Raw genomic sequence first — 13,022 nt, 5'->3', positions numbered from 1 at the left:
CGAGGGAAAAGATATAATTATGTGATAATTATATATAATTATTTGATTATAAATTAATTAGTTATTTTTTAGTAATATGTTTTATTTGAAAACTATATATTAGTTCAAGGACATATTAATTAGTTTTGAATTAATTAATATTGAGAGTGAAAAATGTTGTCTTTTTTTTTTTTGATCAAGAAGAAAATGAACTTCATTGAACAATTGAACAATACAAATGAGAGTCAAAGACTCAAAAACAAATAGGCACACCTGCCAACTACATACCATATAAGATACTCAACTAATTACATTGAAGGTTCTGAATGTACACTTGGTCTTTAACAGACAGCTGACTATTGGTAACTATGTAAAGCCTATATTTAATTGTGTATTTTACTTCCTTTACTAGATTCAATACAGTCAAAGAGTAACCATCATGAAAACACTTGTTTCTATTCTTCCAGATGCTGTAAATCACAGTTGCAACAACCATATTCACTATAGCAGCTGTTACTCCAATCCGAGCTCTAGCCAGCCAAACCATCCAGCTATTGAAATCAATAGGCCAGACATCGAACCCCAGCAAGTCAAAGATACTATTAACCAACAGTTTAGAGAGAATACAGTCAACAAATAGATGAGAATGATTCTCAGGATAACTCTCACAAACAGGACAGACCAATGTATTCATATGAACATGCAGCTTACTGAGATTATCTCTAGTTAATAGCTGAGAGTTAACCACCTGACAAAGCATAAATCTGTGTTTAGGAAGGATAAGTTTACTCCAAATAGTCTGATAATAATCAACCCTTTGCTGGTCTAAAAGGCTGTTACATAATTTTGAAGGCTGGAAATTCCCTTGCGCACCAGCAGAGAGAATAGCTGTTGGATTAAAACGATCTTTGAGATGGCAGAGCTTCCTCCAATACCAGCTACAATCTGCCTTCAGTTCATAATTCCAGATATTGGCTCCTTTCAGATAAATGGAATTGATCCATTTAACCCATAACAAATCTGGTTTAGCAGATATAGCCCATACATACTTAGCTAAAAAAGCCCGATTCCAACTAGCTCCATCTCTGAAACCCAGTCCACCATAGGCTTTGGGGAGGAAAACCTTCTGCCAAGAGGGGATATGCAACTTGCTTCTCTGCCCAGAAGTGCCCCACAGAAAACCCTACAAAGCTTTTCTATTTCCTTGATAATACTTTGAGGCAAAACAAATATGGTCATCCAATAATTTCGAAGCCCAAGCAAAACTGAATGGATAAGTTGAATACGGCCAGCAAAGGAGAGATGTCTAATCGCCCAGTTCTGAATTTTCAATCAAAATTTCTGAAGAATTACCTCACAATCTACATGTCTCCATTTGGTAGGCCTCATGGGCACCCCAAGGTACTTAAGAGGAAAATTACCTTCAGACAGATTAATTTCTTGAGCAATCCGAGTTCTCTCATTACTATTGACTCCACCAAAAAAAATATGAGATTTACCCGAGTTGATTGAAAGCCCAGTAGCAGCAGCAAATTCCTCAAGGACCTCCTTTATACTTCTTATAGCTCAGATAGAACCCTTGCAAAATAAGAGCAAATCATCCGCAAAGCACAAATTAATAAGCTTGAGACTTTTACACATTGGGTGATATCTAAAGGAGGATTTAAGCGCTGCTAGTTGAAGACTTCTAGTCAAATATTCCATTATAAGAACAAACAATAGAGGTGACATGGGATCACCTTGTCTCAGCCCCTTTTCACCTTTAAATTTGCCTTGAATTCTGCCATTCATCAGTAGAGAATAGGATGTATTCCGAATGCAAGACATAACCCACCCTATGAGTTTCATAGGAAACCTTAGAGCTTTTAACAGGTCCTCAAGAAACCTCCAGTCTACTGTGTCATAGGCCTTACTAAGATCAATCTTGATAGTGCATCTTGATGAAGTAGAAGCCCTCCCATAGTTTTTGATGAGATCTTGAAAAATCATTATATTATGGGCTATAGATCGACCTTTAACAAAAGCTCCCTGATTTTGCTGTATAAGATCAGGGAGAACTAAGGCCAGTCTCTTACAAATCAATTTAGCCATGCACTTGTACAAAGTACAGCAGTAGGCTATGGGTCTATAGTCAACAGCCCGGGAGGGGTTAGCTACCTTAGGAATCAGAGACAAGGTTGTTTCATGAAGCTCAGATGGGAAATAACTTGTTTCAAAACATTGAGTTATTGCAGCACAGACCTCATCCCCTATATCATGCCAAATAGCTTTGAAAAAGCCTGAACCAAATCCATCAGGTCCTGGAGATTAGGTAATAGGAATGCCAAACAATGAATCTTGAATCTCCTTCTTTGAAAAAGGTTTAAGAAGCTTCAATTGCTGCTCAACAGAAAGCTTAGAACCCATCTCAACATTCTGGATGTTTATTCTGCCTGTAGCCGAGCTAGGACTACCTAAAAAGCATCTGAAATGACTCACAAAATGAGATACAACTTCAGAGAAATTATAAACTAAATTTCCTTCTTCCGTGATGAAAGAGACAATACCAATTTCAGCTTTACGCTTCTTTAAAAAAGCATGAAAGAATGAAGTATTCATATCTCCCTGTCTCAGCCAAGTTATCGTGCTCCTCTGGATTAAAAAGCTATGATACAGCCTTTCCTGAACCGAGAAGGCTTCAGCAGCTATCCTCTCATCTTCCTGATATCTAAATACATGAGGGTAGGCTTGAGCTTGCAATTGAGCTTCTTGGTAGATCTCTGTAGCCTTATAATAGTTTAACTTCAGATCACCAATTTTGTCCCTGTTAAATTTTTTCAAACGGTGTTTAAGTCTCAGTAGCTTAAGAAATATTGCTTTGATACCTGTGGCTCTAAGCGGTGACCTCCAGCTATGTAAAACCAGTGCTCGAAAATCATGGTGCTCTGTCCAATAGTTATAGAACCGAAAAAGCTTTAACCCCAACTTCTCTAAAGGCTGAGTGCTAACTAGACAGGAACAATGATCTAAAATTGTTTCCCATCTAAAAACTGCAGTGGACTGAGGGAACAAATCAATCCATTTCTCATTCATAAGAACATGGTCTATTTTTGAGTATATTCTTGCAGCACCATTTTGGTTATTAGTCCAAGTAAAATACGAACCTACACTTTTTAGAGGCTCAACATGAGCACCCGCAAGCCACCGAATGGAATCAACCAATTCTACATCTGAAATAGGCTTACCACCTGATTTGTCTTTACCTGAAAAAGGGGAATTAAAGTCCCCTAAAACTAACCAAGCTTTGTCCATAAGAGCATGCCTTTGCCACCCTTCCCAGAGATTTCTCCTACCTTCAATCGAATTAAAACCATAAACAAAAGTGACAACAAAATCTTGCTGCACACCAGCCATCTTCACCAAACAATGAACAAATTGATTAGATTCCTCAATAATATTGACTTTAACAAATATCTTTCTCCAAATTATCAACAGCTAGCCTTCAATAACTGAACTAGTGTGAAATTCCCAATTTGGAAACTAATGTTCCATGAACTCTCTAATTTTGTTTCCCTTCATTTTAGTCTCTAAAAGACCACCAACTCCTATTTTATTTCTGCTACAAAGGTCACTAACAGGGCTATGCTTATTAGAACCATTAAGCCCTCTAACATTCCAACTCAAAATATTACAATTATCCATTTGAGGAGACAGAATTAGTGTTACCTTCTTTACCACTTAACACTTGCTCTTGTAGCACCACAAACTTATTTGATTTCTTGAACTTTTGACCTGAATTTTTAGCAATAATTTCTGAACTCTGTCCTTCCTTGGTTTGAGCAGCAACTCCTTTCGGGGTAAGCCAAGGTTGGCTTGCCTGATTTTCTTTATCATTAGCAGCTGATTCCTCACTGTTAGGCTGTAAAGTCTCAACTGGGTTGACCTGAACCTTGCCTTCGTCCGAACTAGCCTGAGTCGCATGCTTCTCCAGCTCTACATCCTTAGTTCCTTTAGTTCTCTGATCCTTTCTCTCTGTTTTAGATGTAGGCTCCCTCACAGCCCACTGAGTTCTCTGGTCTTTCCTACAGTCTGTCATTGAGTGACCAAAACCAGCACAAGTCTTACACTTAATAGGTAACCATTCATACTCAACCCCCTGATCCATGATTTGTCCATGCTCATTGATATATTGTATACTTCTAGGGGGGTTATCAGTAACTTCCATTTCTACCAGAATTCTTGCATACTGAATACGTGAACGCTCCCTTGTGAATTTTTCCACCATTATTGGTTTGCCAATTGTACTCACAAGGGCACTGAGACATTTACTACCCCAATATTGAAGCCCCAAATCCTGTAGACGAATCCAAAGAGGAACTGACTGCATAAGTCGAATAGCACTCAGATCTGTCGTCCATGGGCGAACAATTACAGGCTTCCTATCAAATTGGAGAAGGCTATTTTCTAGAACATGATCCCTTGTTGCATCATCATTGAATTTAACCATAGTCAGACCCATAGTCATTCTTGCTATCTGAGCAATCCCTAGATGACCCCAAACCCTTTTTATGAACCTTTCAAATACAGCCATTTGGGGGTTAGCACCTAGCACCATGCAAATGACTGCCGAGGTCCAATTTGTGGATTGTAATTTGACCTCCTCAACATCAATTCTAGCAAATTTCCGTCCCTCCCTACATAACGGTTTAGTGAATTCAAGCTTCTGGTCCGAAAAGGACATTTTACTTGCCGTGAAATTTTTCCACTGTCGCTGAGCTGAAGCTTGAAAGTCTCCTTCATCCACCTTGTCTACCCATGAAGCCATTGTAGAAGTCGAAGCACCATTTCCATTCCCTACAGTGGTAAAAACCTGGGTTACTTTTTCCCCCGACCCACAGACCTCTTCAATTTGGCGATTCAAATTCGCAGCAATGGTCTCATCTTCTTCAATCGTTACAGCAATCTCTTGGCCTTCAGGCACCCTATCGTTGTCCAAAGAAAGAATTGGAGTCTTCTCTTCCGAACTCAGTTGTAGATCTTGCTCACCTACCCGAAGAACTGGCTTACGTATTAGCTTCTTCTTCTTCGCCATGGGAGAGAACAAACCAACACTCAGCCTTTAAATGTTGTCTTATTATAAGATAATAAATTGAGGTTTTATAAGATAAAGTAAATTTTGAATTAATTGATATTTATGAACATTTGAAATAATATATATTATTTTAAATGCATAAATATTTTTTCTTAATTAATTGAATAAATAAATGAGAAAAAAAAATAGGGAGCACGATGTGGTACTACATGCCAATCACGGTGCGCAGTGGTGCATGCCTCCAGCTTGACCCAATTTTGAATCGTTCAATTGTATTAGTTATAATATTTTATTTTATTAATTAATTATTTAACTGTCACTTTGATTTGATTAAAGTATTAATTAAATAAATATAACAGAACCTTAATCAAATTAGACCGAGACTATATATAGATATTTTTCTAGGTTATCTGAGAGTCAAGTTTTCATAAGCATGAAAATTATTAATACCTGTTTTTCAAGAAAAAAGAAAACTTTCTCTTCTCGAAAATCTATAGATCTCATGTGTTGAGAATATCTAGAGTTAGAAATTTTGTCATATACATTCTACATGCCCACACACTTTCTAGTGTGTTAAGGAGTAACTTGGAAAATCGTGGTGTTGATCTGATTGTCTGCCTGCGTGGATTAGATGTTGGTTATAATATACTAAAAGATAGCGATGACACTTGATAGACTACAAGAGTTATTAGATTGGATCTATCTTTTGTGTTCATGATTTAATGTATATATTTATATATATATATATTGATCCTGACTCGATATGAATAGAATTTTTTTCTACACTTTCCGCTGCACACTTTGATTAATACGTTTAATACCAACAATTGGTACTACAGCGGTATATATATGTATACATTAAATGATTGTGTGGGTTTTGTTGCACCTGTTATTTGTATGAATGAATTGATAGTTTTTTTTAATGTATTATTGAATGATGGATCGCTAATTCTATGGTGATTATTGGGTTTAGGCTTTGTGTTTTATTTTTCTTTAGATCTTGTGTAAGCCAATATAGAGCATAGGAATTTCTGAAATTTCATTGTAAATATTCTGATCATAAGATGGAGAAGAAGAAAAAGTGCGATAGGCAACTTTGAGCGCCGCGACGCCCAACCCGTAGCGCCGTAACACTTGTGCAATTCTAGCGAGCTTCAAACCCCTAAGCGTCGCGATGCCATATGCTCAACGTCGCAGCGCCCAAGCCCAGCCACAAGCCTCAAGTGCCCATGTCACACCAAAACCCTAACCCTAAAATATCTTTATTTAATTAATTTTAAATTGTTTAAATTTTAAATTAATTATCTTATTTTGATTTTATAACAAGATTAAATATCTTTTAGTTGGTTGTGATATTTTGTCCCAAGTTTAAAAGTAGAGGTGTTCACGGATTGGTTTGGTTCGGATTTTCATTTTTTTTAACTAAACCAACACAACGTTTTTTTGAAAATACAAAACCAAACCAAACAAATTAAACACTTAACCAAACATCAAACAACTCAAAAACAGATTGGTTTGGTTCTGAACCACAATTTTAACATTATAATTGTTGCAATTTTTTTTAAGTGATTGTTCTACTTTTTACTTGAGTTTTTTAATAATTTATTTAGCCTAACAAATAACAAGTCAATAACACATAATAATAATAATAATAAAATATTTTGAAAACATAACATAAAGTCCATAATTGTTTAGTGTTCATAGATTTTAGTTTGGAATGGTTTGAAGGTATTTCAATTTCTCACTCGAACCTTAACAAGAATACAATGAAAATAAACATACAAAATTAGCAAAATAATACACCAAATTAACAAGACATAAACTAGTATACAAAATACAAAAATGACAACATATAAATGTACCAAATCAAAAAAAATTCAGCAACCTAAAATATTAAATTGACAATACATAAAGTATTACAATACATATTAGTTCAATAATATAATTATCTTAACAAAACATATAATTAATCTAAAAAAATTAGCAAGCTAATATCAATATTATAAACTATTATCAATGTTTTTAGGATTTTAATTTTTTTTTATTAATTTTTGTATTTATTAAAAAAACATAATTGGTTTGGTTTGGTTTTGAACCAACATGAATATTGCCGAAATCAGGACCAAACCATCAATGAATAAAACTGTTCGGATAAAAATACCCAATAGGTACCCAGAGCATCGTTTATTGTATTTATTTAAATAAATATTCATTGATGTGATTGATAACATGATCATACATTAGTTAATTACACGCCATACATGAAACCCAATACAATTTTAGTAATCGTGCATCTCATATGTACAAACATTATTATTTGGGGTTGTCCTATTTGTTTATATGAATTATTTTAGCAAAATCAATTGCATGTAAACTGCTAAGTTAGTTGAACTTGGTAAACATACCACTCTAAAGGCAAACACTAAAAGCTAGGCCTTTTAAGATAACCAATTTTAATTAAAAAATTATTTTACTAAAGTTTGATGAATGTAATGGTATAATTAATTATTTAAGTTTATCGAATTATAGACTTAGGATCCCTTAAAGATTAAATGAACTTAGGCCCATTTAATTAGATTAATGATAAATTAATTACATTCATAAGGTTATAACAACTAGTAATTAATTTGAAATTAATTTATTAGTTAATAAAAACACATTAAGTGTAAAATAATGAGTGAGAGAAGGTTGACATCTTAATGTGACCTATGGTCTTTGTTGGCTGCCTTTTTCGCTATCAACTTAATCTAAGAACTTGACAGACTATAGAAGAAAATAACACAGAGATTTTACATGGTTCAGACTATAAAAGTGCCCTAATCCACAAGTCATTGGTATTAGTGAGTTTGAAGCTCGTTTGAGCCAACTTCAATGGAGTCTCAGGCAGCGTCTATATTGCTCTGAGTTTACAATGCTTAATTAGCAAAAGTCATGAACCCTTTACAAGGAGATACCCCAGCTCTATTTATAGAGGCCTAGGTCATTAATGCCCTTAATGAATAATTAATAAAAAATTCCTCATTATTTGGGGAATAAACTGCTAATTAATCACATAGGGATGCACTAACAAAGACCATGGGCCCAGGCAGAGCGCACGGGGACCATTTGCAGAAAGCTACCTACCAACTTTATGGGGAACATGTATTTGACCATGTCAGGATATGACGAACGTTCGCCCATGTCAGGCGACATTGTGAGAAATTCCGATTGTCGAGTGTACGATCTCGACACCACTACTCGAGGCTCACCAAAAGTTATTAGATGATCTATTGGTGGGCCACAGTTGCGGCGATTGACACCTGGTAGCTACTTCAGGTCTGAGGACAAGAATCCTAGACCTGGGGGATTGGCTAATGAAGAGAGCGAGGACCATCTGAATGGTCCTCAGGGTGTGACCTTACCTGGAGACATCCACGCCTTGGAGACGAGTCACGGGAGGTGGCCTCGCTTGGAGACATCTGCACCTCGAGGATAGACCTCGAGGCATGGCCTCATTTGGAGACACCTGCGTTTGGAAGATCACAACACGAAACCTTACTAGCACTCGAGGAGCTCAATTACTCCTCTAATGAATGCCACGTGTCCTCTAGTGAAAACACAGACAACATTTTCCCCCAAGTCTTCACTTGTCTTTAGATAGTGGAGACTTAGACTGGGAGGAGTAATTCGGAAGGTCTTCGGGAGGAGACACTTGGGCTCTCATGGCGTCACTCTTGAAAAAGATAGCACCACGTGTCGACTCCCTATTGCTGAGCCCATCAATCTGTGCCATTAACAAGGAGTCCTTTCCATTACCCAAAACGTCTAATTCGTACCCTAGGTGTGCTTTCACTCCAAACCCGAGGCGTCCTTTTTCCATGCTAATGATCACGATCCACGCCTCTTGAGTTATGACTGTTGGATTGCTCTTGAGTGCCTATGTCGTAGGTAATCAACGGTCGGGGTGGAGTTGCTTCCACCCCAAGTTTTTCGAGTATAAAACTTCAAGAACCACCTCTCAGAAATCACTTTTAGAATTCGAAATCCAAAATTGAGAACCTTCAAAACCTCTCTTCCCCTTCACTTCCTTGTTTCCCATTTTCTGAGTTCCCGACGCCTTGGACGGCTGGCGAGAATCATCATACTTTTGGTCAGATGACAAACAACTTTTCAAAGTGCAGACTCGCTTCAGCACTTACAAGCATTTCATTTCGAATAAGTTTCACTTCTGTCTCCTGTTTGGCTTTGAGCACATTTTTTAAATATGTTGAGGGTTTTAGGCGCATGTCTTAGGATTTTGAATTTTTTGCATTTCAGAGGTCATTTTGACCTCTTTTAGACCCATTTTGGGCACATTTTGATGTTTAAAACGGTCAAAATGGCCTCCTATGCTCTATATGCGACTTTTCACGTTTCTGGACATCCGACTCGAATCTAGAAAATTCCCAGATTCTGGCGATGTTCATAATTTCTGGTGGTGCTCTCCGGCGACCATCCTTTGGCCCTGAAGACACCCTAGTCCCCTTAGAAATTTTCCTTCTCATCTTACCGAGCAGTAGTCTAAGGGGTTCTTGTCCTTGGCTTATCTTCTTCGGGTCATGATGCTAACTGCTTGGTTTCTTGTTGCAGATGTCCGAGGAGCTTCAACAACTACACACGCATGCATTCTACGCGTTCGACTCTGAGATACTAGACATGGCCTAAGAAGCAAAAGGACTCCTCGAGAAGAGAAAACAGGGGGAGAGTAGTCAGACTCTCGTGGTAAGGGAAGATTACCCCCTGGTGGCAAAGAGGCCTCTCCGACACAAACTCTTAGAGGAAGAGGTGCACTTGGGCCCTCTGCTGTCAGACAAAACATATACCACTGTGGGTTTTGAGGTGGAGGTGATCCTCAGCAAGGTCAGACACCGATGAGCTCTGGATAGGACTGTAACCCAGCATAGGGTGGACACCACTGATGTGGGTGCGCCTATCTCGAGAGGAAGAGAGAGCACAATAGAGCGTCCATGGCCTCAGGGCCTGGAGCACGTCTCATCTCCAAGTTGGTGTAGCTTTGCCATTGCACCAGTACTATGTCAAATTTTTGAAGTTCGTCGGCATAGCTCCATTCGAGTTATCCCCGAACAGATATTGGGTGCTGGCCGGAATGTACGTTCTGTACAAGAGGCAAAACTGGCCCGTTCCTTCTCCAGTTGAGATACTGTACATCTATAACTTCCGATCGTGCCTGTAAAAGGATGAGTGGGATGGGTACTATACGCTGATGAAGCATACACACCCGGGGATGAAGTACAAGGCCTCGTGCAGCAATGAGAACCACTTGAGGGACTACAAGGACCATTTCTTCTAGACAAGTGGCTTCCCCACACGGACCAACCCAACTCTCTTCCTGGACTTCGCCATGGTTTGTAAATGTCACTTCTCGAGTTATTCAATTTATTAGTCCTCCCCCTGTAGTTGCTCCTTAGTCTCAACCGTTTCTTTTTAGCTCCCTTCCGCTGCACACCTTTCATTGATGCCTACAACAAAAGGTTTAAGAAAATGAATGCAGTACCCAAGGAAGAGATGAATCTCGGTTTCCTCATCACCAAGGACCATCTTTAGCAGTACAACTTGCTTCAAGAGGATCAAAGGATAATCTTCGTGGCCCTCACCAACTTTTGTGACTCGAAGAAATCACTTAACGAGGCAAGGCTCCACATGCAGTATATCGCGGCGAAGGCCTAATACGAGTACGAATAGTGTCTCTGCGAGGAGCATTTAGAGAGTGTACTCGCGATCCAAGCCACCATGGAGGCGAAAGAAAATGAGGAGCTTGAAGCCGAGCTCATGGATGGGATCAAATCATCCTCAGTGCCTCAAGGTAAATCCCCAAAAGTTGTTAACTACGCTTGTCACGTAGGGGAGGGAACTAGTCCTGACCACACCTTATTCTCGCCATCACTTCTTGAGGGTGGGTAAGTTTTGGAGCGTCCTTGGACTACGAGGAGTACCAGGAATACCAAGACCATATCGACGTTTTTCTCTGCCATCCGAAGAGGAGGAAAAACCCCAAGGGCTCATGCCGAATGGATGAGGTGACATCCATGCACGTGATATGGTTTTGTCAATATTACACCAACACAACATATAAAATGGGCCGAATCGTTCGTGAGTTTTCCCATTCCGCTCTTCATCCAGAGGAGCCTTAGCATGGTGGGGCTCCCGGGGAGATTTATTTTGTGCCTTGCATGCATGTTTGTTTTTATAGATAACTTCCTTTCTTTTCTTCCTAAGACTAACCTTATATGTTTCTTTGTGCAGAAAGCATGGGCCTATCCGACTTGGTTAGCCAGAAGCACCAAAGGGTGATGGGGCCCTCTCAAATAGACACCTCTAAGGCATCAACCGTGGTGCCCTTACCCTCAGTGTCCATGCCTTTGGCTTTCGTAGTCGATCTGTGGTTCTTGTAGTCCAGGAAGCTGCTCCGTTGGCCACTCATCCAAGGACAACGATTATTGAAGAGGTCATTAACCTTGAGGTCTCTCCAACTTGAGATGAGGGGCCCTCTTGGAAGGGAAAAGAAGTCTCTTCTAGGGTGTTTGACTGTCCTTCGATCAGGAAACCTCACTTAGTGGTCTTTTCCGATCACTTTGAGGGAGAAGACCTAGAAAAGCACAGATGGGTAGTTGAGTACTTCAACGATCGTCTTGAAAAAGGAAATGAGGATTTCAAAGTCCTCACGGTGTACCAGCGGGAAGACAGACCACAAAGTCCGGTTGCTCCATCTAGGTGTGAGGAGCTGGAGCCTCTACTCATGAGGAATGTCAGAGAAAGGACAACCCCACTAGCCGCAGAGCTGCTTGAGGGATTGGCGGGGTCCCTGTGTGACATACCATTCCGTAGCTTCGCTCGTTGTGGCAGTGAAAATGAGATCTCGCTGATAGTTTCCAGTCACCACATCGCCCTGAGGGTATGGCTCAAAAATATTTACCTCCCCTTTTTGTTTGTCTTAATTCTTCATCGAGCTAACAAGTATTTTTTTGGTGCAGAATGCAGCCATCAACCAACGACTCGGGGACATCGTGACCATGAGGTCCTTCGAGCTGAAGGAGAAGATGGCTAACCTCATAGAGATTGTGGTCCCATTGGTGGAGCACTCGATGCTCCAGAAAGACTTGGAGGATCTCAAGGCCCATGCCTTAGAGTTGGAGGCTCGGCTGGTCACAGAGCAATCGAAACTATCATCTCTCAGGACACTTTTGCAAAGCTGCGGGCTAAACCCGGTCCGTGGAGGAGGCCAAAGACAAGCTGTCGGTGGAGTTCACAGCTGTTCGGGAGGAACTCCACCTGGCCAGAGTCCAGGAGGAGGCCGATAAGACTAAATAAGAGGCTGCGCACGCTGCCTCTCATGCCGAGACCCTTGCTTGAGAGAACGAGAGCCTCTGACTCTAAGCAGAGGAACTAGAGAGAGATCTGGATGCGATGGAAGATGACATCCTATTTTTGGCATTGCAGAGCAACAGGGACATGGATCTGTTATTCACGGAGGAGCCCTACATGCAGATGATGCTCGAGGAGTGTCTTCGGGCCAAGGAGGCCAATACAGCCTAGGAAAAGGAAGCTGCGACAGCTGCTTTTGCTCCTGAGGTGGATCCTGTCATTGAGGTGGTGGTGGAAGTTCCTCCGGGCGAGGGATCGAAGTGATTTTTCTTTGTTTTGACTAAGTAGGCATGAACGCCTTTTTGTTTCTAGAGTTATAAACAATTTGATGCTCGAGCCCCCAATCTCAATTGTAAATACCTTTTAACCTATATGTAGCTTTGACTATTTTTCTTGCCATTATTGATTTTTTATTAACATGCTAACACTTAGTAATTATGCAATTTTTTCTTATTAATTTGGCTAGGTTTTCATGTACTTCAACATAACGTAACACCACGAGTGTCTGAAACCTCAACCCATCCACTTTTGTGGGCCTCATGTCTTAGGGACTTAGGTCTTCCACTCAAAT

The 13,022-nt window shown here is 39.7% G+C and overlaps 1 protein-coding gene across 1 annotated transcript; it reads right to left on the bottom strand.

Annotated features, from left to right (window-relative positions):
- Positions 1–283: 283 nt before the first annotated feature.
- Positions 284–3,372, bottom strand: LOC133825639 (uncharacterized). The gene is made up of 4 exons (XM_062258553.1): positions 2,304–3,372; positions 1,697–2,228; positions 1,333–1,537; positions 284–1,135 (listed from the first exon to the last, which is right to left on the bottom strand). Exons 1-4 carry the CDS (start codon positions 3,370–3,372, stop codon positions 284–286), a joined length of 2,658 nt encoding a protein of 885 aa, XP_062114537.1.
- Between the last annotated feature and the right edge of the window lie 9,650 nt (positions 3,373–13,022).

Source organism: Humulus lupulus, chromosome 1 (genome assembly GCF_963169125.1).
Source record: "Humulus lupulus chromosome 1, drHumLupu1.1, whole genome shotgun sequence".
In the NCBI taxonomy this organism is placed as follows: Eukaryota; Viridiplantae; Streptophyta; class Magnoliopsida; order Rosales; family Cannabaceae; genus Humulus; species Humulus lupulus.
The sequence above is the reverse complement of the archived record's forward strand: the minus strand, read 5'-3'. Positions and strand labels throughout refer to the sequence as shown.